Genomic DNA, 26,902 nt, shown 5'->3' with positions numbered 1-26,902 from the left:
TGAGGCTGTATATGTTTATTCATCGTCAGTAATTTTTGTACACAAGGCAAATATTAATAGCTGAAAGGCAACACTTTGAGGGTATGTACAGAGCAATGTACAAGCGAGTGTAAGAGGTGTGAAACTATCCAATTTAACCGTCTTATAAAAAAAGGAAGTGATGCTTTTCTCTTCTAAGACCTCCCTTAGAAATAACTTATTGCCAATCCGAACCTAAAGCGAGGAGAAAACCAACAACGAAAAAACCCAATTTACAATAAAAAGTAGTCCCTGGAAAGTTTATCAAAAGTTAAAACATATAAAATTGTAAGCCACAAACATTTATACAAAGCTAATACAAATCTGGGGTTTGTTAAAGATCTATGAGGTTGTTACAAAAGGAGTTTTTACAGAAAGGCTTCACGTCAGGTAAGCTCTCACTGCTACTGGAAGCGCAGGAAAGCGCATTTAAATAGTCTGCAATTCAACTTCTGTTCAAGTACAAGGCAAAGAAATTGCAAAATGGCACTGGACTGCAATGCTGTGTAATTCAAAACCAAACTATCTTACTGGTACCATCAAAAAGACCTGTAAAGTTAACTGGGGAACCATTGGGTATGGCATGAAACGTCTGATCCATCTGAAACAGGAACTGTTGGAAATGAACCTTCTGCAACCGTCCTGAAAGAGGAATACCCAGAGGAGTGTTCCGATGGCCAAGGGACACGCTGAACAGCCTTGGTTCCAAGGCATTCAGCAGGGAGGCGCTCCCCAACGTGGAGCAGACACAGTAGGACCAACCTGTCTGGGACTGATCATGAGTATGATGATGAGCCAAGTGTCATGAAGCTTGAAACACCCACCCAACCTGAGCAGTCCGCTCCAATCACTCTGATGGGCAGGATGTGAAGCTACTTACTAGACAAATGAGTCCCATATACAGCCTTTGAGATCGATGAACCCGCCTGACTTGGTTAAGAGCAGATAGTCAAGAAGAAAGCTTTAGTTTTATACAACCTGATGGCTTAAGCTCCCACATAAAATATATTAAAAAAGTAAAACTTTTAAAGCCCTGATGAACAGCCACAGTTTTCAGGTATCAAATCAAACACGCTGCAGCAGGGAACAGTCACTAAAACACCAACTTCACCTTCAAGTACAGGAAAGCTGTACAAGACAGTGGTATATCTCCATATGGTCAGTGATCACTCCATCAAAGAGAACTAAGGGAGCCTGGGGAAACCTGATTTTCCACCTGCTTTCCCACCTTCACTAGAAGTATGTTCTGACCTTGTACCACAGACTGATTTACATGAGCAGGCTCCACTCTTTACTAGCCAACTGAGATTCATTTCTTTGCTTCAGGATAAAACTGATTCAAAACATCAATCCTTCAGCTTTTGTACCAAAATTATGTTCTACTATAAAGACATAATATTTAGAAACCGTTGTCAAAAGACAAACAAAGTACATGCGGTGCCTTTTCTCAGGTAGCTAATGAAGAGTAAGACTGAAGATGGAAAAGACACTGACTCAGTTTAGCCAGCATGAACAGAGGAACCATGTAAAGAGATACAGCAAGGTCCATTCCCTCATCCCCTCTACACAAGTGGCAGTGGGAAACACAAGTGATTTGACTCGATTTCATTAAAATAGCTCATTTCTGCCTGAGATTCATATAGTGCTTATCTACCAGGGCCTGCTTTGCCAGAATGGCCCAACACTGCAGGGGCCACGCCGCTATGTTACCAGCCCCGGTGTTCACAGGGCAAGTGATCTAAAAAGCATTAAAACCATTTTATTTGGTGTTGGTTGAGGGGAGAAGCCTGCTGAGCATTTTCCCCTCTTTAGCTGAGTACCCAGTGCCTTGGTGATACCGATACGCCCTTTGACTGACATCAGTTTTGAGGATCTTTAGTAAATTAGCAGGTCCCTTGACACAAAATTCATTGTTTTACATAAACAATTTTGTTTAGACAAATTCCTGGTCGGTTTCCTATCATCTGCTATCCAGTCTTTAGTCATTTCTGCAGCATCTGGTCTGCCATCCTGCAACACACATACTAGAGACCTCTCCAAATTAATTACTGTAATTAGAGCAGAGAGAAGTCTCTTTTTATAAAGACACTTGTTCAGACAACTGTCAGCAAAGGGAAAAACCAAACCTACTCCTCTTGTTGACTAAGAAGGGCATGGACTTGATCAGCTTCTGCTATCCAACACTGGACTATGAGGCTATGCAGTGGTTTGGCATCTGCTCATGTAACATTTATAGCTCAACAGATCATCCTTCTGCAAAGAGGGAAACAGAGAACTTCTAGACTCCCGTTACATGCTTCTTGTCTAATCCCTTAAATAGCCTCAGCAGCCTTTTTTGACATCTCTAGTTCATCCTCTTGAATTGCTCACATAAGACCTGAATACTTCAAACCAGAAGTAACCGTCATATCCATGTCCAGTAAAGAGGCAAAACCTTAAATATCCCCACCTAAAGATGCTACTAATCCTCCTGATATCAGTGCTGCACCCAGACTTTACACTTATGTTCAGATAATGCACTGTGACTTCTCCCAAGCTCTTTTCAGAATTCCTTCCTCCCAAAACAGTGCCTTATGGCAGGAATCGCAGACTAATCTATGACTACTCATTAGATGATATAAAAATAGAGGTCTTTCAAAGCACCTAACTAAATAAAAATACACTATTCCCCTTCTATTGACAGGGGAACGAGGTACAGAGATGTTAATACAACTTACAATCACAGTAAGTAAAGGCTAAGTTCAGAAGACAGGCGGCTTTGCTACGTGCTAGCAGGGACACTGCTCCAAGCAGTGAGAACATGATGTCGCACCACTTGCCACATGTGCTATGTTAATAAAAACTCATTTAAAGTATTGGCCAGCATCATGATCCACAGGAATTGGTCTGTTCCATGGGGAAAGTGGCCAGCTGAACTGCCTACATGACACTACAGCCTGGGGGAAACCTGCTCTTTAAACACTTTAAGCTGACAAAAGCTTACTCTCCTTTTGCAGGATGTATGCTGGGTGATGTATGAGGACTTCTGGGCAAAGGAAGTATTTTGTATTATTCTTTTAAATCACATGGCAACGGTAACATTCTCCCCCTTAGGCCCCCCCCAGAAAACACAACAAAAACCAACCCTGCACTGGAACTTTTGGTAAGATACTCTTAGTCACAAGCAGCACTCTGGAGCACGCTGTGCAACGTATTTGGCTCAAGTACACTTAGGATTGCTAGACCCAATTGGGATGTGTCAGAAAGAACTTCATCAGCTGAAGCACATTCTGCTGTGACACGTTCTTTCTGCACAAGGAAACATTCATCTTCATGGTGTCAGCTACACAAGGCCTCTGCTGGGAACACAGATGCTCACATAAGGCCACTAGAAATACCGTAGGACAGAACACAAGGAGGCACTTCGGTTTGCAAGTCCTTCCATCCATCACCACATGCCTACTGCTTAAGATGAGGCACTCTGTAAGTCACGAAGAAAGATAAACCAGTGCTATATTAAAGCGCTTCAAGAACATGGTAAGGTACCTACATGTAGTATCTGGTTAGTGAAGATAAATACAAGTTGAGCTTGCTGCCCCCTTCCCATGTAAGACTCTCAAGAGGACCGTATCACAGTGCTCTGTGCTTTGCCATGGCTCCAAGACATCCGTACAATGCAGTAGAGTGAAACCGTGTACTGTGCCATTCGTTAATTCCTCATCACTGGGCTTCTGCCTGTGGTTGTACTTCCTGCCAGGACTGGCCAAAGCTCCCAACCTAAGTATATTTAAACCATCTCCTAGTCAAACCCCATGCAAAGACCGGTACTTAAACAGGAAGTATGTTACACCCAGGAATCCTAGCTTCAAAGAGATGATTCCAGCAAGGGATTTATGGGATTTCTAACCAACAATAGACCTGAGAAATCATAAGTCAGCTACGGTATCACAGTCTTCATAACAGAGTTAGATGTGAAGAGTTTCTCCCCCCTTAAATTACTGCCACAGTCTAACAATTGCAACAATTTCGCTGAACTTTTCACTTGGAATTCTGAAGGTGGAATGATTTTTTTCCTAGGATAATAATATACATGTTCATAAAAGGTCAGATTTATCACTTTACAGGTACTTAGACATAGGTCTGCTATAAAATTACAACTGGAGTCAACTTGAAGCTACACTGGAAGAGATTAAGCCTGAATTTCTGCAGAAATTGGCAATAATGTGTTCAGCAGCAGCTTTTAGCCACATATCGAGAAGTCTGACAGGATCTGGATTTCTCTACTCCTGCTGTAAACTTCCTAGTTAAAAAAAAAACCCAAAAACACACAAAAGTTACTCAAATAAAACTGTCTTTTTGCACATCACTGTAACATAAGCTGCTTGAGGTTGTCGTGAAGGATGGTATCCTTAACGTCACGGAAAACTAGCCGGATGTTTTCTGTGTTAATAGCAGTGGTGAAGTGGTGGTAGAGGGGCTTCTGCTGCTGGTCCCGGCGTTTGGTACGAAAACAATCCACCAGGAATTTCTGGACATCTGTTAAGCAGTGGGGATCCCCCTCAAACTCGGGGAAATAGTCTTTGATGCTCACTTTTTTTACTTTTTCCTCAAGCAAGTCCGTCTTGTTTAAGAAGAGGATGATGGAGACGTTGCTGAACACCCGGTTATTGACTATTGTCTCAAAAATGTTCAGGGACTCCGTCAGGCGATTCGTTTGCCGATCCTCCATCAGCACTTGGTCAAACTCACTCGAGGAGACAAGGAAGAGTATGGATGTGACGCTGTCGAAGCATTCGAACCACCGCTTCCGTTCGGACCTTTGGCCGCCTACATCAACCATTTTGAAAGGGACATTTTTGATTTCAAAGTCGTACTCGTGAATCCCTTTTGTAGGTTTCCGGGCCAGCAAGATGTCCTGCTGTGAGGGAAGGTAATCCTGAAAGAGACATCAAGGAGAGTTTGCTGATTAGGGTACAAGGTGCAGGTGTGGTGATCACAACTGAGTTGCCATTGAGAGAGAAGCTTGCAGAGGAACAGCACAAGGTTTTGAATAAACATACACACGAATGCATATTTATATGCTGACACTGAAGCGTTTTGGAAAGATCTAGCATCCAAAGCAGGAAACACACCCCATATTAATCAAACATGGACCCCAGAGAACTGAAGCTTTCCATTTGCCACATGACAAGGATCCATAAACAACCCGCACCATCAGTTCCTCATGCCAGTTTCCCTCATCCTGGATTACTTTCTGCTTCAGTCATCCTCTTCCCACAAAGCTGGGAAACACGCTGGCTGCCAACACTGCAATGCAGCAGACGGGGTCTAAAGCAGGTTTCTCCAATCTGTAACCGCGGGGAGTATCCCATTCTAAGCGTGGGTGCTCCATTCCTCCCATGTTCTCGTGCATACTGCATGACTGCTTCCAGGAAAAAGAACTACTCCACTAAGTCAGTTTTAAGGCAATTATGGCAGAAATGCACAACCTAAGCAACTTTCTCTGCTCTTGCCATGGAGCTTTCACATCATATCGGTCCAAAAAGTCACTTCTATCAGCTACGTGCCACATCTGGGAGCCCAAAACGTAGCCCAAAACATACTGTGCAACTGGTAGAATAAGAGAAGAAACCGGCAGCTGAAGAGAGCAGCCTCTTGCCAGCAGGACAGCCTAGGAGCTCACCTTTCCCCCCAGAATTAAACAGGCAGGATAAGTAGGTTTTTCACTACTTGTTTCAGTGTTACGTGACTGGTCATTATCAACAGATGCAGATGCTAATAGGAAGAGGAATTCTTATTAGTCAGCTTTCGACAGCCTGAAATTCAAGACTCGTATGGGGGATTTCTTCACTCTGAGTTACACTTTGGCACATGGTCCAAGGCCTTCTGCTGTTTAAAAAGCACATCTCTAACAGGCAGCTGGCTGACGCTGAAGTTTAAAGCTTTGTTGTTCACTTGTTATGGAAACTCTTCCTTACCCCTTTCCAGCATTTCTCACAGCTTCAGAGAGTGTGACTTCAGTTCCAGAATTTTAGTCTCCTCTTAGTGAGTGATCTACAATCTTCCTTTGACAGTGCCAGACCTGGACTTTTTACAAGGATGTGTAAAATCTGGGTCCACAAAGTCTGATTCAACTAGTGGGCTGGGGAGGGGGAACGAGCACACAACTACACGGCTACTTAAATACTGGTATTCCAAGTGTAAGGCATCTGGGCAAGTTTGATCCACAGCCTTTAAGAAAGGAATGTTAAAACTTGGGGAGTGTAATGTTCCAAAAATTCAGAGATCGCTTTGCTTTACGATATAAGCTCAAAAGTGAAACCAGCTACAGAGACTGTTGTTGTTTGAACTCCTGTGTTTCTTTACTGGAGCTGCCCATGACTAAGGCACTGATTTTTATCGCGGCAGGAATTACAGAGCAGCTCTGAAGCACAGGCTCCCACCCTGCGCATTTTGCTGCTGTACTATTACACATCCACAGCCAGAACTACCTCAATCTGCAGGAGAGCTGAACTGCAAAAGTAGCATCATGGTCCCTCCAAACCAAGCAATGGGCACCTGCAAATCAGTCAAGGGCCCTGATTAAAAGAAGCAGCATTAAAGGGTAATGAGATTTTTCTCTTTGTTAAATCTTTGGTCTTTTCTACCAAAAATTGTTAGAGGAAGAACAATCACAGAACAGAGCAATGACTGTATCAGATGTCACTGAGCACATGTGAGGGGATTTTAAGGTGACTGTTAACACCTAGGGAAGAGGATGTCACAGGTTCCATCTTTGGGACACGAATGCAGCATCTTGTGTTATTCAGGACGTTAGTCTTAAGTTCTCAGAACAAAACCAGAGAGTTTTAAGAAGGCTCAGGAGTGACTGAGATTATTAAAGTAAATAAATAAAATCAATTAATATGAAAGGCAAAGCCATCTATACCTTCAGTACTGAAATAAGAGCACAAAGAGAACTCTTCTGGGAGTTGGCCTGTAATGTTTATTCAGTAAAGCTTTCAAGAACAAGAAGCTTATCCCTAAAATTCCTGACAAATTCCCTCTCAAGTATTATTACTCATTTAAAATTCCTTCTACACTTGCAACCACAAATAAAATCCTTTCAAGTGCTTTCAAACTCTCCATGCACAGAAGACATACCATGTTTTATACCACATGATGGCTGCTCTTACGCACCAGCCTGCAAGTGAGTGCACTGAAGCCAAGTGCTGGGCGTACAGCCGTCATCTGGCTACAGGAGACCAAACAACAACAGAAAGCGCCAGCATTTTAGTTGTCTTTTGTAAGGATAATGATGTTTTCTTCCTCATGCCCAGATCCTTGGGACACCAGCAGCTTGACATTATAGCAATTCTGAACGAGCCCCTTTCTCACTGTAGATCCTATTCTCCCTATTGAAAGACTGCAGCATTAGGAGAGTATTTTCCTTGGATAGAACTGTATTATCTTTCTAAGTCCTTTCAGTGTTTTGCCACTGTCAGTCAGTACTTTTCCTGCAAGCATCCTAAAGGGCACATTCCTCTTCTACACTTTGCCCTATCTTTCATGTTGACTGTTGTCATCTTAAGGTCCATTCTATTCTTCACCCTCACCCTTTTTTGGTTTGTTTGGTTTTTTTCTGGGGGGTTTATTGGGTTTTTTGGTTTATTTTCTGTGTAGCTCTTCTCAAGGATCCACACTGATAGTAACTCTGAACATGTGCTTTCTTCCTGAATTATCTCCTTCCCCAAATTCACTACTCTTTTTTCCTAAGTCCTAAAGGACTTCTTTTGGTTATCAGGTAGTTCTCTTAACTATCACATCACTGTTTCCATAGTAAAAATTGGAATATAAAGCATGAATAAGATGCAGTCACAACATGGAAAGTGATGTGTCTCTATATTTTGGATACATATAGTCTGCACTGGCAGATGAAACAACAACAAACATGCAGGAATCCAGCTGATCCCAGCCAGCTACTTGTATTTTGCTGATCTGATTAAATCTTAAGATTAAAGTTCTTTCCCCTACTCACTGTTATCATCTGCTCCCTTTGGGCAAGAGGCACACGAATTCCAAGTCTATCTGTTTATAAGCAATTCAGTTGTGTCAGAGAACAGGTAAGAACAGTAAAATACTTATATTTAGTTTGGGGGAGTAATCATTAGACAAATCTTGCATAAAGGTAAGATTAAACCAGAAAAACCCATCAAATCTTTTCACTCCATAACAAAACTGTCCCACATAGACCCAACTTAGTATGACAGCAGATCTTGAAGGATCCCTCTGTATATCAACATCATTTGGGCTAACTTTAAACGGGAAACGCTGTAATTCAGAGCTCAGCGTTCCCACAGCAACACCAAACCTACAATAAGTGTGTGTGCATATAAAAATAGAAAAGAAAACACAGTGACTTCAAGTTTCAGGCTTGAATCAAGGAATGGACCAAGGGTTCTAAATAAAGAACTTTGAAAAGAAGATGCAAAAATCTTTACCCAAATGTGCAGGGGCAGAAAAACCAAACCAAAACCCAAAACTCAAGGGGCATTGGGTTCAAAACCCATGAGAAATCCACCACTAGCAGAAAGTTGAGCAGTTCACTAAAGCGAGTGCAGCTCTCCTACTGCTGTGTAACTCAAGACCAAATCAAAACTGAAGGAGCAAGAGCTGGAGCTTTCAAGTGAGGTACTGGGAAGCACATGGATACTGCAAGGTAATCACCAGTGCTTTAATCAGAAAAAATGACAGTTAAAATCTTAAAATTAACTTTTTCTCCATTAAAGAGAAAAAGAGAATTAAGCCTGATGTAACAGGATTCAACTGAAGTGGTTGGGATTCCTTCAGCATTTGTTAGCCATCAGCTGGAAATGACCTTGGAGAAACTGCCTCCCCATGGAGTTCAAGCTGGCATCCCATTTTACAGGCAGTTTTTCCACATGCCATTTCTGCAATGCACAACTAATGAGCATCAGACAACTTCATTATTCAAGCAGTAACTAAGAGTTCTACCCAAACGGTTCAGCTTTCTCCCCCAGAGAAAACAGATTTGGTTCTGTAACAAATGTGTTTATTTTGAAGCAGATGCTACAGGACGGTACCACTGACCCATGCACCAATTTAACTGGGTATGTACAAACAAAAGCACTCATTTCTGGGTATCATTGAGTGTTGAAGTGTTACATTCATAGTCTTTTGACTGGACAAGCATTTGTAACTTGGGTTTTGTTTAATTTCTACAGAAGTTTTATTACCAGAAAGTCCCTTGGCCCTTGCATTGCCCTCTGTTTTTGACATGTTGGTGATGAACTGCTGAGATAATGGAACAGTCAAAGTTAAAGCTATCTGAGCAGACACTAATAACATTTTGTCTGTTTAAACCCCAGAGGTCACAAAGACTGCTTAAAACTCAAGACTGAAAGAAACCCAAAAGACTTACTTGTTCTCCAAGTTTATCCAAGTTGTCCAAGAAATACTTTACGGATTCCCCCTGAAAACAAAGCAAACAGTTAGTTAAATAAGCAGCACACTTGATCCCAAGAGTTTACATTGTGAAGTCCAGTTCATTTACCAACATCCAGACATCAGTGTTTTAAGCTTTAATCACTGCCATCTCTCAAGCAGCTCTCCTAAGAGCACAGCTAATGTTTTATTTCTAGGTCAGTTAATACTTAAGCTTAAAAGCATAGGTAGGCATATTTATAATAGTGAAGTTCTTTCCAGTTTAGAATTGCTAAGTAAATTCTACAGTGTTATCCACAGGGAGCATCAATGAAGCAACCACACCTTCATTAGGAAAAGCTGCATTCAATTCTTCCAACCCTTTGAGGAGTCTGCACATACAGGCATTCAGTGCAGGATTAATGACTGCAGATGATTCATTTATAACTGCATTGCCATACGATCCCATTCATGCAGGTACATCCCCTGAGCACTGCCAATGACCAGCAGAATAGAGGATAAGAAGCCACAACTCATGAAGCATTTTACTAAAGACCAAGCTGGACAAGACCTCCTTCCTCTGGGAATAATGGACAAAGCTCCACAGTGTACCACTGCATAGTATCACATCTATTATACAGGTTATGTTCTGGATTCAAGCCATTCCTTTCCTTGCAAATAGTAACTGAAGTGTTTAATCCCTCCAGTAACATGGAACTAAAGATTCTCTACTGTAAGCCTGATATACAGTCAACTCCCCAGAACTCCATCAGGGTGCTGGGATGAAGGAAAAACTCTTACAAGGATGCTGCTGAACCAGAGTTCACTTCCAACAGGTAACATACTGACTGAATCTATTGCAAAGGAAGGTAGCACCTTTATAGGATTCTCAGCATCAACACAGCAGCAGAGCCACACTTCCTTTTGAAAACTCTTGGTTACCAAGCTGTAACTTATTTACTTTATAGTAAATACAGAAAAGAAACCATCTGTGTTTTCATTCTGGGTATAGAAGAACAAGAATACTGACAGAATTTTCTTGATGAGCAATTCAAGCAGCATCCAGGGCCGGGTGACTACATCTAAGCCAGACGTGTGAATCAGGACAAGAGTTACACCCTGATGATCACTTCCCTTCACCTGAAATAGAACTTATCTACAAAGAATATCAAACCTCAACATTAAACTGTGTCAACTAAGCAGCAGTGAAGTAGGGTAAGTAACAGTCCAAAAAGGGTTCTGGCAGATACATAACACAAGGCACCTACCCTTTGCAGGTTTCCCAGGTCCTAAAGTTACCTAACAGCAGCAGACACCTCACCTTCCAGTGTGCAATTTGAACACCAGCTTTTCATTAGGCAAGACTGGGACTCTGGTTGAAACATGCCTTGTGCTTGACACACCTGCAGGGAAAGAGTCCAGCACACTTCTACTACCTTATTTTACCTTCTGTTTAGTTTACCATTACTGATTCTCTCTGGGTGGCAAGCTGCAGCACTAACATTAACCAACCATTTCAAAGCCAGCGGCACAGAACAGCAACTCTTGCAGTGACAGCAGTATTCCACACATACATCTTTTTCAGCACTCCAAAATCCATTCTAGCCTCAGTCCTCTAGGGGAAGTGTACAAGGAGCAGCATTCCCATTCCACAGAAAACAGAAATACACAACCTTGATGCACAAATCCATGAAAGCTTCCCAAGCAGGAGGAACAGGATCAGCCTTCCAAGTACTAAGACCACTGTCTGCAGCTGAATATTAAGACAAAATAAAGTTAGGCTCAGGCTTAATTTCTTTCTTAGGTCCTTAGGAGGAGCTGGCAACCCTCCCCCCCCCTCAGGACAATGTAAAATCAGACAGATTTCAGACTCATTTAGTGGAGGTATTTATTTTACAATACCTGGGCCTCAGAGGCTGTAAGTATGGATGTGTGTGGCTACATGCAGACATATATTTTAAACTTAAACAACTCTTTTTTATACTGCCTACAGCAATGCCTACTCCCTAAAGAAGCATTAACTCCACACTACTGGAATGTATGAGTTACTACATCTCCTTTAAGTCCCAGGGCATACTGCTACTGCAATGGACTGAGCAGTTGCAGGAGTAAACCACAGCCTGTAAAGGTCACAAAACACCCCCAGAAACAGCTTCCCAAATGAGGGGATTTCCTGAAAACATGAATGCAAAATACATGGCCCTGCAGCAACTGCAGTGCTCTAGAGCCATACATCAGCAGAAGAGTGAAGCACACCAAGGCGACTGCTTAGTCTCCACACTGTCAGGTATGGAAGTCAAGGGCAGGCAAGTATGAAGGTGGCCATTCTGAAGCTCATGAGGTTAAGCTTTAAAAGCAGTCAGAGCAGGATATGGTTAATAAAACAGTGACATACCAGTTTCCCTCCTCCACATCTGCAGCTCACTCAGTTCTTCCCTTATGAAAATCTATCCAGACAACTAATATGACACACCAAGAAAGTGCTGTCACGATGACTCAACTCAGTATTTAAGGATAAAAGTTGTTTAGCCAATGGATTTTATCAATTTGCATGGCATCAAGAACTTAAAACAGCACTAAGTTCATCAGCAGTTCTTCCATCACATTCCAGACAGCCCTCCCCTATCATACAGCTACAAGCCAGCGTCTTGACTCCGGTTATTTTCTATCTATCTGGCCTGGACATCTTCAGATCAGCAGGCTCAGCTCTGATAACTACAGCTACTCCTGAGCAGCCAACCACCACGACTAATAGACGGTTATCAGAGTGCACTCCCGCAGAACTGAACAGTTCTGACCCATTTTAAACAAGCTTCAAAAAGGCAGCACGACAAAGCAACCAAGCAAGACTTCAATCCTTTTGCAAAGGGGTGACTCTGTGTGCTGTATGCAGCGTTCAGAAACCCACTGAAATACCCACCACACAACAACCAATGAAAGCCTTAATGCCAGCAACTGTTAAAACTGAGTATGAAACAGATCTATTCACAACACCAGCTCCAAAGACATCTTCTGTGTTAGGCTACTTTTGCTTGATACTAGATCCAGAACTAGATCTCACTCTCTAAATCAATGACTTGCTATATTTAAATGCTGTATTCAACAGACAGTTGTTGTCTTCTAAAATTTCCCTTGACAAACTGTAAACCCTCTGGTTTACCCAACATGACTAGAAAACAGAAACTTGGGTTTCCCCACTCTGCCCCACTAACTCCAGTGTGGCTCACCGCGTCGATGTGGCTGCTGTAACAGTCAATCTGCTGCCGTCATGCCACAAAGGAGCCACAGCAAGGACAAAATCAGTAGGAGACTGAGAAACTACAGGATCTGCCACCATCAAAAAGCTCTGTAGTTCTCCATTCACTCCCACTGACTTCACACCCATGTTTCTGTGAGCACATATGATGGAAAACTGGAAGATTTAGTTAAAGAAATACAGTGATGTGAAGGTCTTAAATTAGTCACAAGAGAACCTTTGGTTTTTCAAACGCAGGTGAACCCTATGAAGTCATTTTTACAGTTGAGCAGTTGTGAACTGCCAGCTCCTGAAGTGCGGTTGCAAGTTACCAATGCCCTGTTACACCACAGGAACCGTACCATTGACCCTTCCTTGTCCACTGCCTGCCTCCTTCTGCTCAGCTTGAAGCACAGGCCCAAAGATGTGAACAGAAGTGAAAAACACCAGCTTGAGCACATCTCTCATGCGTGTTGATACACTGCAATAGAGGAAACTTCTTGAACACCCCCGGTACCACAGAATGAATGGCCTACACATTAGCTTCAAAGCTTTTCCAGTGTCAGGTCACTGAGCTTTTGCTCTTTTCATACAGTATTAATATGAATCCTATCAGAACATAAGATTTTAAGCAATCACTTTGCTTGCAGAAGATGCCCTTTTTTGTTCAGATGGAGTATTCAGAAACACATGTAAACCACAGGAAGTTGACTGTTAAATAACTTTATTCATAACTGTCAAGTGTTCCATTTTCAGCAAGGTTTGATTCAGAACAGCCTGTGTGCTTGCTGCAGTCTTGTGATCCTTCCTGAGGAAAGCCAACTCATTTCATCCTCAGCATACAAGTTGTGTTTTCTTGTAAACCACTAAATCATATTCTTATTGAGGTACCCAATATTACAACAACAGCTTCCCATACAACACTGCATCCATCTCAAGTAGTCTTGCTCATGCCTATGCAATGAAGTATCTTGAGCTTTGTGTAACACACTCCTTCTACAAAGATGGAATTACAGCACATGTTGGACATCTACCTGCAAGACAACAGTGTGTTGCAGCTGTGTTCCGAAATAACCCTGATCAGTTATCTTTTATAAACACCACTTGGCAAAGAGAAAGATTACTGTCTGAAACATTGCTAGTTAGTGCCTGAAGCACAGCAACCACTAAAATATTATGGGGGAGGAAAAGGAGGAAAAGAGACGATTACAAGAAATACACAACAGATGAACACATCTTTTAAACCCAGGAAGTGGCACCAATTTATTTGGTTTCCATGAAAACAATGTCAGCAATCTAAATATGATTTGTTGAAACCTCAGCATCGCCAAATGGCTTTTTTAGCTGTGCCAGGGCAACACAGCACATTCTTTCCAACAGCAATCACTTCAAAAAATAAAAAAAGAGAGAAAAAGCATCAAATACAGATTCAGTCATCACAAGGTTTAAAGATAGATATGAACAGTCTATCAAACCATCTGTGTCTGGCTGCAAGTTCACACTGAATGGACAGGACTTAAATATCTGAAAGGATAAATCAGATATTTAAAGAAAACAGGAGATATAACTGAGTAACTCTATATTAGAATTACAGGAACCACCAAACCTTTTCTCTTCCTGACCCTACCTGAGTTTCTGGTAAAAAATAGGGTTTTTTATTTTATCTAATTAAAAAACCCACAAGCACACAAAAACAATGGCAAAAACGCTTTTTTAAAAGCCTAGTTTAGAAAAGGAGGTAACTACAATGTTCTCAGGCTGTCAGGTACATGCCTAAACTGACACACAAACCAACCACCCATAACACGGGAAAAGCTGCTTGAAGGAAGAAAGATGATGGAGGAATAACCAAAGCTTTAAACTTCTGCACCTTACAGCACCCTAATAATCCTCGTGGCACTCATTTTATTATGTGGTGTCTTTTGCCTGTTAGAAGCTTAATCCAAAGGCACAGAGTGCTTTAAAACAGCACTGCTGCCAGTGGAAACATTAATAGACCAGCCTTGAAAGGGCTTAAGCACAGGTACTGTACATCCAGATCAGGTATTTCAGGATCTCTGAGCTTCTTTCTCTCCAGCTCAACCATCTCAAACACCATTTAGATTTGACCTGCCCATTTTCAAAGGTTGTTCAGCTGCAGAAGAGAAGGCTTCAGGGAGACCTTAGAGCAGCTCCCAGTGCCTAAAGGGGCTACAAGAAACCTGGAGAGGGGCTTTACAAGAAGCGCCTGTAGGGACAGGACAAGGGGAAATGGCTTTAATCTGAAAGAAGGTAAATTTAGATTAGACATTAAGAAGTTGTTCTTCCCTGTGAGGGTGCTGAGGCAGTGGCGCAGGGTGCCCATAGAAGCTGTGGCTGCCCCATCCCTGGCAGTGTTCAAGGCCAGGTTGGACACAGGGGCTTGGAGCAAGCTGCTCTAGTGGAAGATGCCCCTGCCCATGGCAGGGGCTGGAGCTGGATGTGCTTTAAGGTCCCTCCAACCCAAACCACTCTATGTTACTATGATACACTGAGATTAATTGCTGCTTCTTTATAAGACTGGACAGTTTCAGTTACAGGTTACATCTGCTTCTACAGAAGGACAAAATAATCCTGTTCTCCACCAATACATGTCACAACTGCATCACATCTCATCCCATCTCTGAGAGCACCAACTCATTTCCTCTTTTCAGCACTTCCTGTGTGCAGCTCCAGTTGTATTTGACTGTTTTCACAGCAGTAAGAACAGCATCACGCAGTGTAGAACTGAAACCTGTCTTGTGTTCTCTCACACACCCTGAATATCTGTCCTAAACCAAGGGAACGAAGTCCTGACTCACAGAAGTAATCTTCTGTAAAGCCTCTTGGTAGCAGAGCAGAATTTGTCCTGGGAACAGCTGGATCACGTTGGGTGGAAGGTGCTCAACAGCATGAAGCTACAAAAGCACCATGAAATGGAGGAGTCACACTAAGTTTATTTCGTGACTGACATTTTTATCTTGCATAATGGCATTAACAAAGAAAGGTGAAGAGGTTTAAGAAGGGGTTTAACCCAATAATATCCCTTTAATCTATTATCCCCTATTTACCATGTAATCCAATTAATCCACAATTCTCCAATGTGGATAACAAACGGAGGAAGACAGAGCACACCAACCTGAGCTCCTGCAGCACAACTGCCTGGCAGCATCCGCTGTGGCTCCCAGTGAATGAGGGTGGAAAGGCACACAGCTCAAGCCAGTCTGGATCTCAATACTCCAGCTCCAGCATCCCGTTTCTCCTTCTTGCACTGACTGCAGGTTTGCATTACCCTTCAAAGGGCCTCAGTCACAGTTCAGACCCAATTTTCTCCAATCAGTGGAGCATTTCCATGGTTTCAGACATAATGTGCTATCCCCCTTAACCAAATGAAGACATGATCAAGCACTAAGAACTTAATCCACATACTGGTGTGCTACAGAGCAAACTGCTCCAGTTTTTAATTACTTCCCTAAGAGGGAAGAAATCCAATTTTGTTTTTCTCAGCTAGGAATCCCTCCCCTCTCCTGAAGGGATGCAACTGCCAGATTCTTAACAAAACCTGCTTAAGGATACAAACATTCACTACAGCTTTGAGGCATGAAACGATGTTCTGTTAAAGACGGCAGAACTACAATTTCTTCCATGCAAGACACTATTATCATACTTCTATTTCTGAAGGACTACTTGGAAACCAGGCTGTGCCATATTCTATAAACAGCTAAGAGTTTTAAGGAACCCTATGAGTTGTATGAAGCAATATTCTATTTGTACAGCTCAAGAGTACACCCCAAAGAGACTCTTGCCAAGAACTGAAAGCCTGAGGAGTACCCAGCATTTTCCCTGGAGTGTCATTTTTCTTAGGATCACCAATGCTCCCAAACAGGAAGAAAACTCAAAACTACTGCAGCCCCTTCTAGAGATCAGAGCCAGATTAAGAAATGTAGTAAATGGGACACAACCCATGAGGAACCAGAATGCCTAATGATGATGTTTCTGTTGGCAAGAACCTGAACAGAAATTAAACCATGAAAGCAAATCAGGACACACTTCCCACAGGATCAGGTGAACTTCCTTCCTTCAAAGTTCTTTTTACTCTCTCCTTCAGGAAGTATCTACAACACAAAATCCCCTTCCAGAAAGATGACTTTAGGAAAGACACTGACACTTAACAAAAGATTGTCAGATTTCATTGATGAACCAAACCTCCCAAGTCACAGCCCACAGACAGATCTAGAAGCTGTAAGAAAACATGCACTGACCCAGACGAAACAGCCACCTCCCAATTACTATTTACACTCTGGGAAGCATCTACCTAAACTTCAAATGTTTTACACACAAAACAGACTGGAACCAGACCGTAAACATTTGCTCTTCTTTCAGTGCACTGACCCACTGGCTCCATGACTTCATGTGTTTGCAACTCAAACTGCATTTAACCTAACGCTGAAGCAGTAGTGAGTCTGCAAATCTGCCATCCATCATTTGGAGCTTCACTTTGAGACCAGCAAAGGCTCCTCAAAACATGACAAATATTTGGCATGTGGAAAGATATCAGCACTAAAAGTGGTCACATTGAACTTTAAGGTGCTTGAAAAGCCCATTACATAAACTGTAAACTAAATCACAACCTTTCAAAAGCAGAACCCTGAACTAGACACCAGTGCAGGCACTGAAGTATCCCTCAGACTCAGTTTTAAAGTACATTTGGTTCGTATTTCAGCCTCATGAGAAACCCAGATGACCAAATGCTTTTAGTTCCTTCCTCTGCCTCAATTACAGAATCCATTTCTATTACATTCTGGTATTTCTGTTTGCAAATGATGACATACAAATACACAGCTCTTGTTGCCAGCTATCTGACAAGATTCAGTGGTAGTCTGCTAGGTCTTGTGAAAGATCTACAGGTATCGTTAAATGAATGTCAGAGTATTTAAGGATCAGTAAAAGCTGTGGCTAAAGCACTCAAAGAACAGTGAGGACACTTAAAGGCCCCAGTACTATCCTCATGTAAAATTCCAGTAGATCACCCTACACCAAGGGGTTTTTTGGTTTTGGTTTGATTCCCCCCCCCCCCCCCCCACTATTCTGTGTGGATCTTTTGAATTACAGAAGGTGTCAGGGCACTGTGTTTCCTCTCCTGGAAATTCTGCATGCTCTTTACTTGGTCACCAGTGGGTGACCAAATACCATCATGTGCCCAGCAAGCTTATGGGTGATGACACATGTCTGTATCTCTCATCTATAAAAAGAATTTAGGGGCCTTTTAAGTTCCTTGGTTAAGTCACAGAAAAGGAGCCCAATATTCCACTTATTTTTAACTGAGGAGACTGTGGAGTACAGGGAAAACATTTAAGGTGTGAATGACCATGACAGAGAAGTGTGTAACAAAATGCAGTGAATTAAGTGCTGTAAAAGGCAGCTCAGTGCTTGTAACAGTCCAAAATTTCTCTCCTCTTACACAGCTGAAGTTGTCAGTTACTGTGATGATAAAGAATTCAGAGTGGTTTTTATAATCAAAATTCCTCAGCTTTCCCAGCTGCATTACCTGCTGTTTCTTGTTAATGCAGACATGCAAGTGGGGAAGATACTGAAAACAATTTAGGACCTTCTTTAGCTTCTGGCGCAATCTTCCAACATTTTCTTTATGCACCATTTAAATTTGACCCATTAAACTACTTTGGCTGTAGAGTATAACGGTTATTCAGAGATTTTCATCTGGATTAAATACATTTATTATTTGAGTCTGACAATTTAACTAATATTGTGTTCTATGACCCATTTATTTACCTTTAAGACATAAAGAAAGGCTTCATATTCCAGAACAAGATACCACTTGGTCTGAGCTAGACTCCATCAGCACCACGATCCAGCTTGCTGTTGTGCACAGGACAGGCTCTGCACCTTCCGAGCTTCTCAACTGATTTGTGGTAAATTTAGATACCTCCAAAAACCAAGTGCCAGTAGCCAAAATGCTGTCATGGAGATTATCTTGCCTTCTGTGTGAAACACTACTACTTTACTGCTTTTCTTACGTAGTAAGGTCAGCTGCACTTACGTTTTCTGACATTTTCTTAAGCAACTTCCCCAGCTACCACAAGCTGAAGTTTCCTTCCACTTTGCTAGTTCTGCATGAGAGTTACAGCATGAACTCAGAACACATAAATAGTATACAGCATTAACTCATAAATACAGCCAAAAGAGTCAACCAAATACAACCTGAGTGTTATACGTGCTCAGTGACAGCAGACTTAACCGGCCTCTAAGGCCAGTCTAGTTAGAGTAAGCTCAAATTAGGGAGCAGCAGCACAACACTGCCCCTGGCATCACACCTTAATCCTAAAGGATCCCATATTTACATACGAAAAAGATGGCTCCATATTCTTTGCCTCAGGTGCACAATATATAGATGGCAGATCATGGCTGCATTCATACCACATGTTTTGCCAGCACAGACGTTTGCTGACAGCTATGAATACTGCCACTTTGTAGTGTAGATTGGGCTTACATTAATAAGTCATTTCTAAATGGACAGAGAATGGCACAGCCATTGCTATGTTTAAATCCTGTGGAGCAATGTAATGAGACAGCTCTACAGGTACTAACATGTAGGACCTTGCAGGTTAGCAGCCAGCAAGGAAATGGGCTCTGAACAAATGTTTGTACCACGGTCTCATGTTACTCTGTAAGCAGAAAAAGCAGCAAAAGCTCATCTAACGCGTTTAAAAGAATGTACTGAGAAGAGGCTCACACATTCAAGACATGTGAAAGTCTCTTCCTCTGAAGCCTTCAGGTTGTTGGCATGCACAGTATATCCAGAAGGGCACAACGTATTCTACCTTTATTTAAACAAGGCTCAGGAATGCAAATTTTTGCAAGTAGGTCACCTTTTAGTCTTCTGCAACCAAATGTTTAGGGAACTAAGGCACGTGATTATCAACACGACACAGCTTGTCAAGACAGAGTACGTATAAGAACACATGGCTCTGCTCCCACACCGTATTGTGAAACTGCATTTTAAAAGTAGCAGAGACTGAAGCAGAAATCCTAACCCCAGTTTGGAAAATGATAAAGAAATGCCACTTAAATCAGTGTAAAAGTTCACTTGTTCAGATCAGTGTTACAGTCAATCCCCACCACCAAAGCACCAGCACACACATGGAAGGGTTTCTGGCCACAAACCCAGAGTAAGGAAACTCAAGCCTCCTCATTGTTAGACTCTAATGTTAAGCCCATACAGAGCCTTATTAAGGCAAACTCAAAGCCAGCATTATCTTGTCACTAGGGCAGGAAAACCGGCAAACCCTCAAGAACTCAGGAGTCTTTTCTGAAGATTTAAATGACTCGTTTTTAAGTATAAAATTGTAAAGCACTTTTCTGTCCATAGAATCTTTGATAAATCTTTTTCAGATGAAGACCAAAAGTGGCTCTAACCTTTCCAAGGGTTTAAGGAGTCATGTTTACTGCACACGCACCATCCTGTGATGTGATGTTTGGCGACCTATTGACTGGGGAAAGAGGGGAAAATAGTTCACATTTCAACACAAAGCTGCAGCTTTGTTTTCCCCACAGAATTTTGAACAATATTCAGTGTAATTATAACATTATACTTAAATTAACTCTGAATTATATGATTAAGTGCCCAAATAGCCTATCCACGTGTTTACAGAAGCACCACCTCCGCACTTCACCCACAAACAGACTGGAGCAACCCAACACCCAATCCCAGAACCAAGAGGAGATCTGGGGAAGGAGAAAGACATCACCACCCCACAACTTTGGGGTGTGGAGAGGTTGCAGAGGATGAATACTGGGAGGAGTTATCAGCACATTATAGAAGGCACAAGGTGTTGAAAAGCTTCTGAAATTCAGTGTCACAAATACACTGTAGATGCTTTTAATGAATGACAGATACTGCTCTTCCAGGTTCTACACTTGTGACTTCAGAAAGATGCTGAAGTACTGACCATAAGATGGGCATACACATTTGAGAAAGAGCTCACATCTGGCAACCTGGTCTAGCTTCAAACACAACTGGCCTCATCATGATCACTATAATCAAGCACATTTCAAGGATGTGCTGCCTACACACCTGAAAGAATGGTAAGTTTTGCTAATATTCTGCAGTAGCCATTTGAGGACTCATTTCCAGTAGAGCTAGTGTAATGTTCTTGTGTGTACAACAGCCCCACCAATATGCAGAGACAGAACCCAGAAAAGCCCCACCAGGACAAGATAAAAGTCAGTTCAACTGAACAACACTCTTCTAAAATACTACTCTGCAACAGGAAAATGCTGCAGGGAAGCTGCAGCAAAACTAGCAGCATGACTTTGAGCTGAACACGCCTTTTCCTGTCTTCTATAATCTGATCTAGCACTTGCAGACGTATCACAGAAGTAAACATGATCCAGAGGTAAATGCACATCCTGCCATCCTTGCTGCACCATCCACGTCTGCAGTTCTGTGCAGATATAGACAGAACAAAGTGTCGTCACTGCCTCTGAGCACTTTAGGTTCATGGCATTAAGGACAAAACAACACAATAACACTCTGTAATTTGCAAGTAGGGCAAAACGTAACTATCTGCAGATCAACAATTGCTGGTAGCAAACATCCAAACCCACCCAAAAGTTTTAACAAGAACAAACCTTTAACACATTCAAAGCTTATCGTGCATCTGAGCTACTCAGCTCTCATCCCACTTTTCCATTGTCAGAGAATGAGAAGACTCCTGGAGACTACTTCAGAATGCTCCTCTGTGCACGACTCTCGTAGCAAACGTGAATTCACGGCACCTGCTGAAGTGAGAGGCAGTGCAGCAGTGTACAACTGCACTCTACTCAGAAGTGCTTTCCTCAGTGTTACCAGATAGGCAACACCAGCAACAGCCACTCCTCGGCTGCCAGCGTCTCAGAGCAAGTCCCAGTGAGAACAGCAAACCTTTCCAACCACAGAACAGCTCACAAGCATGAATACAAAGGTGAGAAAATATCTTGTTAAATCACTTTACATGTTGTAGAATTAAGATGAGTGTGGTTTATCCAAGTAATTTCAGGAGATCTTAACTGGAAATCAACTGGCAAGGAGAAATCTGCAATGTTCATTAAATGTCAGAGAGCTTCAGGCTGATTCAGACTAACCCTGTAACTAATCCACATCGGACATCGACCAGAGGCTGTAGCAGAAATAAGCTCAGTGCACGAAGGACAGAAAGCTTGAAGTCGACCAGAATATAAAGCTACAGGAACTGACTAAGCTACAGAGCCAAAAGAGTCTTTAGTTAACTGTGTTAGTGGAACTGTCACCTGAATGACTTCAGTTTGTAATAAAATTTGAGGGATTATAATATTAACCACCTGAGAAGTACTGAAGTGGCACACATGCACTAAGCTGTAATTAGTTTCAAAGCACTACATAAGTGACCTCATGAATTCTCATAAACACTGCTGTTAGTGGCCAGAAGGCCCCTATTTTTATACCAAGGAAAATAAATCATATTGACTATCCTCATGACCACTTACATTAACAAAATGAGGAAGGACACTCCAGCAAACAAGGCATGGAAATGCTGATTTCTAATTCCATTAGAACATAACCAAGTTCTGCTTTTCCCGCTCTCATGCTGCTATAAAAAGACAACATTGTTTCTTCAGGGTCCTAGCATCATCTCTGGCATTGTAAGTGAAAGATGATGGAGAAGGAAAACAACATTAACAGCTCAGTGATTTTTCACAAACGTGCACAGATCTTGCCACTATCTCTTTTCACTACATTTGTTGTCCCACGCAGTTGAACTGGAAGTAGAAAACGGTTCTATTCCCCATCTGCAATGCTAACAATTTTCAGTCCTGGATCCTTTCTTCACGGGTCAGCACTCAACCCAAGAGCACTGGCTGTGTCTCTTCCAACTTCTCCCTGCCCTACCTCCTGACTTGGAGGTACACCCATCACTCCCTCCTTAACTATTTGTGTCTCCCTTCCATAGTACATCACATACCTAAACTCTCTGGGCACTCTTTTCCAAAGCCTGCCAGCAGGTATGGCAAAAATCCATACTGCTTCCAGAAGTCTTCCACCTTTCTGCTGCCCACACGGAGCTCTGTCATAGCTTCAGCTGGTGTAAAAGCCCAGACTTCATGCTTGGCCAGCACTGCTCAAGCTGCTGCAGTCAATACAGCAACATCATTCAGCTGCTTCCTTTTCTTCATGTTTATAACTTGGCATAAATATCTCAGGCTGAGATTTTTAAAGGATTTAGGGAATAATGCAATGTAAGTATAAATAAAGCAGTTACCTTACTTTCAAAATTAGTATTAGGATAGTCGTCAACTATTAAGAGCACTTAAAAAAATACTCTGGAGTTCTGCCTAAAACATAACAAGATCCATACACGATCCAGGACATTATGCAGATTTAGGGATTTCCAAAAGAAAGCAACAGGGTTTTTTTCTGCCTGAAGCACAACACATTCTTCAAATCCTACTCAAAGTGAAACTCTACACAAGCTTCAGTTATGGAAAGAACCTTCTTCTCAGACTCAAGACGATGGAATGGCAATAGGTCCCTTTTCCTTTGCTGCTTCCCCTGCAGTCACCAGCCATGCTTAGCAGAGACAAGTTTATTTAACAGCTTTTAAACCGGATCACTCCAGCACAGCAATTGTGTCACTAAGTCACATTTGCACCAGAAGCAGAGCAATCACCCTTTTATGATCACCTTGAAGGTAAAATGTAAGGAGCAACAGGTCTCCTTAGAAACACATTACATAGCTGAGAGCTCACGGGGCAGGCAACAGGCACCTGCCCATCCTTCAGTCTCTACAAGATGTTCCATGATCAGAGCAATACATATTTACACAACCTATTTTAGCCAGAGCACAATTACACAACCATGCATAACAGCTCAACAGGAGACATCATCAGCTATTGTTCAGATTTACACTAACACAAAGGTTATTTTTAAGACATAAAAACCACAAAGTCACTTAGATTCAAGAGACCTACAAGAACAGATTTGATCTATTTTGAGATTCTCCACCTCCACCCCTACAAATCCCTGTGCCACTGGCATTTACTACACAAGTCTGTGAATCAATAAACAGCAAATTTAACTCAAATTCTTCGCTTCCTTTTGCAGCATTTGCCTGGAAATGGAGCAAAGGGACTTTAGCTGTCACAGGGAGTCAAAGCTCCAGCTCAAAACTGAGACATGTTTCTCCTTCCTTTCCATCACCACTACAGAGCTGCATACTCCATCTCAACCCCACTATTAACCTGTATACTCCATCTTCAGCTGAGAACTTGAATATAACAAAAATTTCATTACATGACCATGAACATAGACATTCACAATTAAACAGGAAGTATAAGGAGGGAATGTTTGCTAGATTGCTCAAACTGGAATAGAGAAGGGAGTGGTTTTTAAATTCTTCTCATTAACCCATGCATATCTTTTCTTAAAAATCACATTACTGTTAAGTCTTCCTTTACTGAACACAATGTTTTGTGTTGTTTTTTAAGTCGATGGACTAGTTCACAAAGGAAACAATCGTATGGTAAAAACACTACAGACATACAAGCTTTGTTACAGAACATAAAAGCCCTCCAGACCTCTGCTTTCTCACATACGAAATGAGGACAATTATGTCAGAAGCTCTTTATTCTTGTTTTGTAAAAAAAGGAGAGGGAAGGAGCTACATGCATCTGTTTGCAATACCACAGCATAACAGTGTACTATTCCAAAAGGCTTAAGATCCCTGAGGAGGCCGCTTCAGCTGCGTTGTATACACTCACACAAGAATCGTACACACTCAGTTCCAAACACAGAACTTACCAGCTGGAACTCCCTGCGCCGGTCGTACGCATGCTGGATGCCACTGTCAGCCCATAGGGCTCGGATGGCTGGCAGGTACTGCAGGAACACCGCTGTCTCCACCATGCCCTGCACCACCGAAACCGAGCGGGTGTCAAATGCCATCATCGTATCTCCGTTACTCTGGTTCGCAGGATCACCCCAGGGGATATGAAGTTTCTCTCTGGCATCCACGAGGACTCTCACACCTTTAATAAGATGAAAGAGCACTGCAATTAGTTTCTCAGCATCTACTGTTTCAGCAGCCTACAAACCTGCAGAGATTCAGACAATGCACTTACTCTGTACAGTCAAAGCTCAGTAGGACTCTCCGCCCAGGAGGAAATCCCAAAGTTTCTGAAAAACTGACTCTAAGCACTATGCTTTCAAGTAATATCAAACCTCAGATACTTACTATCTGAAAAACACGGCCATGGCCAACAGTATAACATCCACAGCACAAGTTTAACTCTTGATAAAGTGCTGGTTTTAATTACTAAGCCCCCAGTCTGTGCTACCAAACACTTTTGCCTGGCACGAAACAACTCAAGTGAAGTATATTTAAAAGCTTATTTCAGAATATGTCAAACCATCTGACTGTATTTCAAGGCTCCCTAATCTCTCTATTCTTATGAGCTTGGTACCTAGTTATCTCAACCTGCAGACGGTAATCGCTGCCTTTAACATTTGCAGAGATACGAACATAGTATTCATTAAATCATTGCACTCTCTAAAAGTTTTTTTCCTGCTTACATGCAAAACGAGTTGTATCATTGAAAAACTTCCCTGCACTTGTTTTGTTGCTGTTTTGGTAGATATTCCCTATAAGAAACACAGTATTTTAAGCTTCTCTTATAAAGGACTTTAAAAAAGAAAATACCATAAAGAATAAGCAACTGTAGAAGCACGGGGAGAGCGTAAGGAAAGTAAGGTGTAGTTACAAGTGACTATATAACAACACACTTGTTCAATATCAAAGTGTTTTTTCAAGCTTCATTCCCTTCCCATGACTTTTCCATCTGTCAAACGCAGTGACTGTAGGGAAGCAGCCTCCAAAAGAGAGCTGCAGCTCCTAAGTGTATACATCCACAGAGTAGGAAGCACCTTATTTTGCTAACAGTCTGTAACCTGGTCAACATAGGATGCTCGTGATTCCTACTGCCTTGCTATTTATAGCTTCCCCAGGCTTGGTCTGTACCCAGCTTTGTAAACCAACTGTCTTTAAGAATCACTGGACCTCAGCCCCCTTCACGAGCAGGGCTGAGGTCTGACATTGCTTTGCTGTTTCAAGACACTTAGTTGAGACTTTGCCCAACTATTACACAGTCCAAACTGATAAACTGATGAGCGATTTAGACGAGAATGATAAGGTAAACGTGGCCGATTCAGTAAGGATGACAGCAGTGAAATGACGAGCCCGCTCCTAAACCATGCATGGAGGTTTCAGAGTTGCATTTATGAACCCTGGTGCAGGTTTAATGTTGGTTTCCTACACGATGGCAGCTTTCTCCCACCGCAGCGAAACGCTTCCTCCTGGGGCGCAGGGCACGTCCCATCCTCCCGCACTTTCAGGTGCATCTCCCCCCGTCCATTACCGCTCATCACCGCGATCGCATTACCAGGAAATGGCACCGCTCGGGACCTCACGGGCTCCAACCGCTGCTCCCGCCTGGGGGCCGCGCCCGGACCGCCGCCTCTCCCCCCCACCCCATCCCCATGGCCGGGTGACACCCCGCGGAGGGCGGCTGCACCCCGAACGGTGCCAGAGCAGCGCGGGGCCGCTCCTCCTCCGTGAGGGGAAGGCCGGAACGAAACCACCGACCGAGCCGGAGGAGGCAGCGACCCACCGGGCTGAGGGAGGCGAGGCCGCCCCCCCACACACCAACCCCGGCCGGGCCTGGCGCTTCCCGGGGCTGCCCCCTCGCCTCTCACCCACCTTTAATCACGTTGCTGTAGATGGTGGCTCGGAACTCCTCCCGGGCCGCCCGGTCCCAGTCCTGCCCATGGATGATCCTCATCTGCTTGAGGAAAGTAGACTTGCCGCTCTCACCCGCTCCCAGCAGCAGGATCTTGACGAGGCGCTTCACGTAGGTCTTCTCGCGGTTGAGGCACTTGTCGATCTCCTTGGACTTGCGCTGCTGCTCGGCCTCGCCGCTGGTGAGCAGGCAGCCGGGGAAGCAGCCCGACAGCACGGAGCGCGACGGCAGGAAGTCCGCCATCTTAGCGAGCACTGCCAGCGAGGGCAGCGCCCGCTCCGCCGCCCCGCGCATGCGTGACAGCGCCGCGTTCCCGCCCTTGCGCACGCCCCGCCCACTGTGCGGTGCCTCAGAGGAAATGGCGGGAGGGGGCGGCTGTGGGCGCTCGGGCACGATCGGTGTCGGGGTCTCTTTAACGTCCAT

At 43.0% G+C, this 26,902-nt stretch overlaps 1 protein-coding gene across 1 annotated transcript; it reads right to left on the bottom strand.

The window, feature by feature from the left end:
- GNA13 (G protein subunit alpha 13) lies at window positions 1–26,794 on the bottom strand. The gene is made up of 4 exons (XM_065693450.1): window positions 26,440–26,794; window positions 24,486–24,712; window positions 9,419–9,469; window positions 1–4,933 (listed from the first exon to the last, which is right to left on the bottom strand). Exons 1-4 carry the CDS (start codon window positions 26,771–26,773, stop codon window positions 4,361–4,363), a joined length of 1,185 nt encoding a protein of 394 aa, XP_065549522.1. The 5' UTR covers window positions 26,774–26,794; the 3' UTR covers window positions 1–4,360.
- Window positions 26,795–26,902: the final 108 nt, after the last annotated feature.

This window comes from Lathamus discolor, chromosome 13, assembly GCF_037157495.1.
Source record: "Lathamus discolor isolate bLatDis1 chromosome 13, bLatDis1.hap1, whole genome shotgun sequence".
NCBI classification, from domain to species: Eukaryota; Metazoa; Chordata; class Aves; order Psittaciformes; family Psittacidae; genus Lathamus; species Lathamus discolor.
This window is presented reverse-complemented; position numbering and strand designations above follow the sequence as displayed.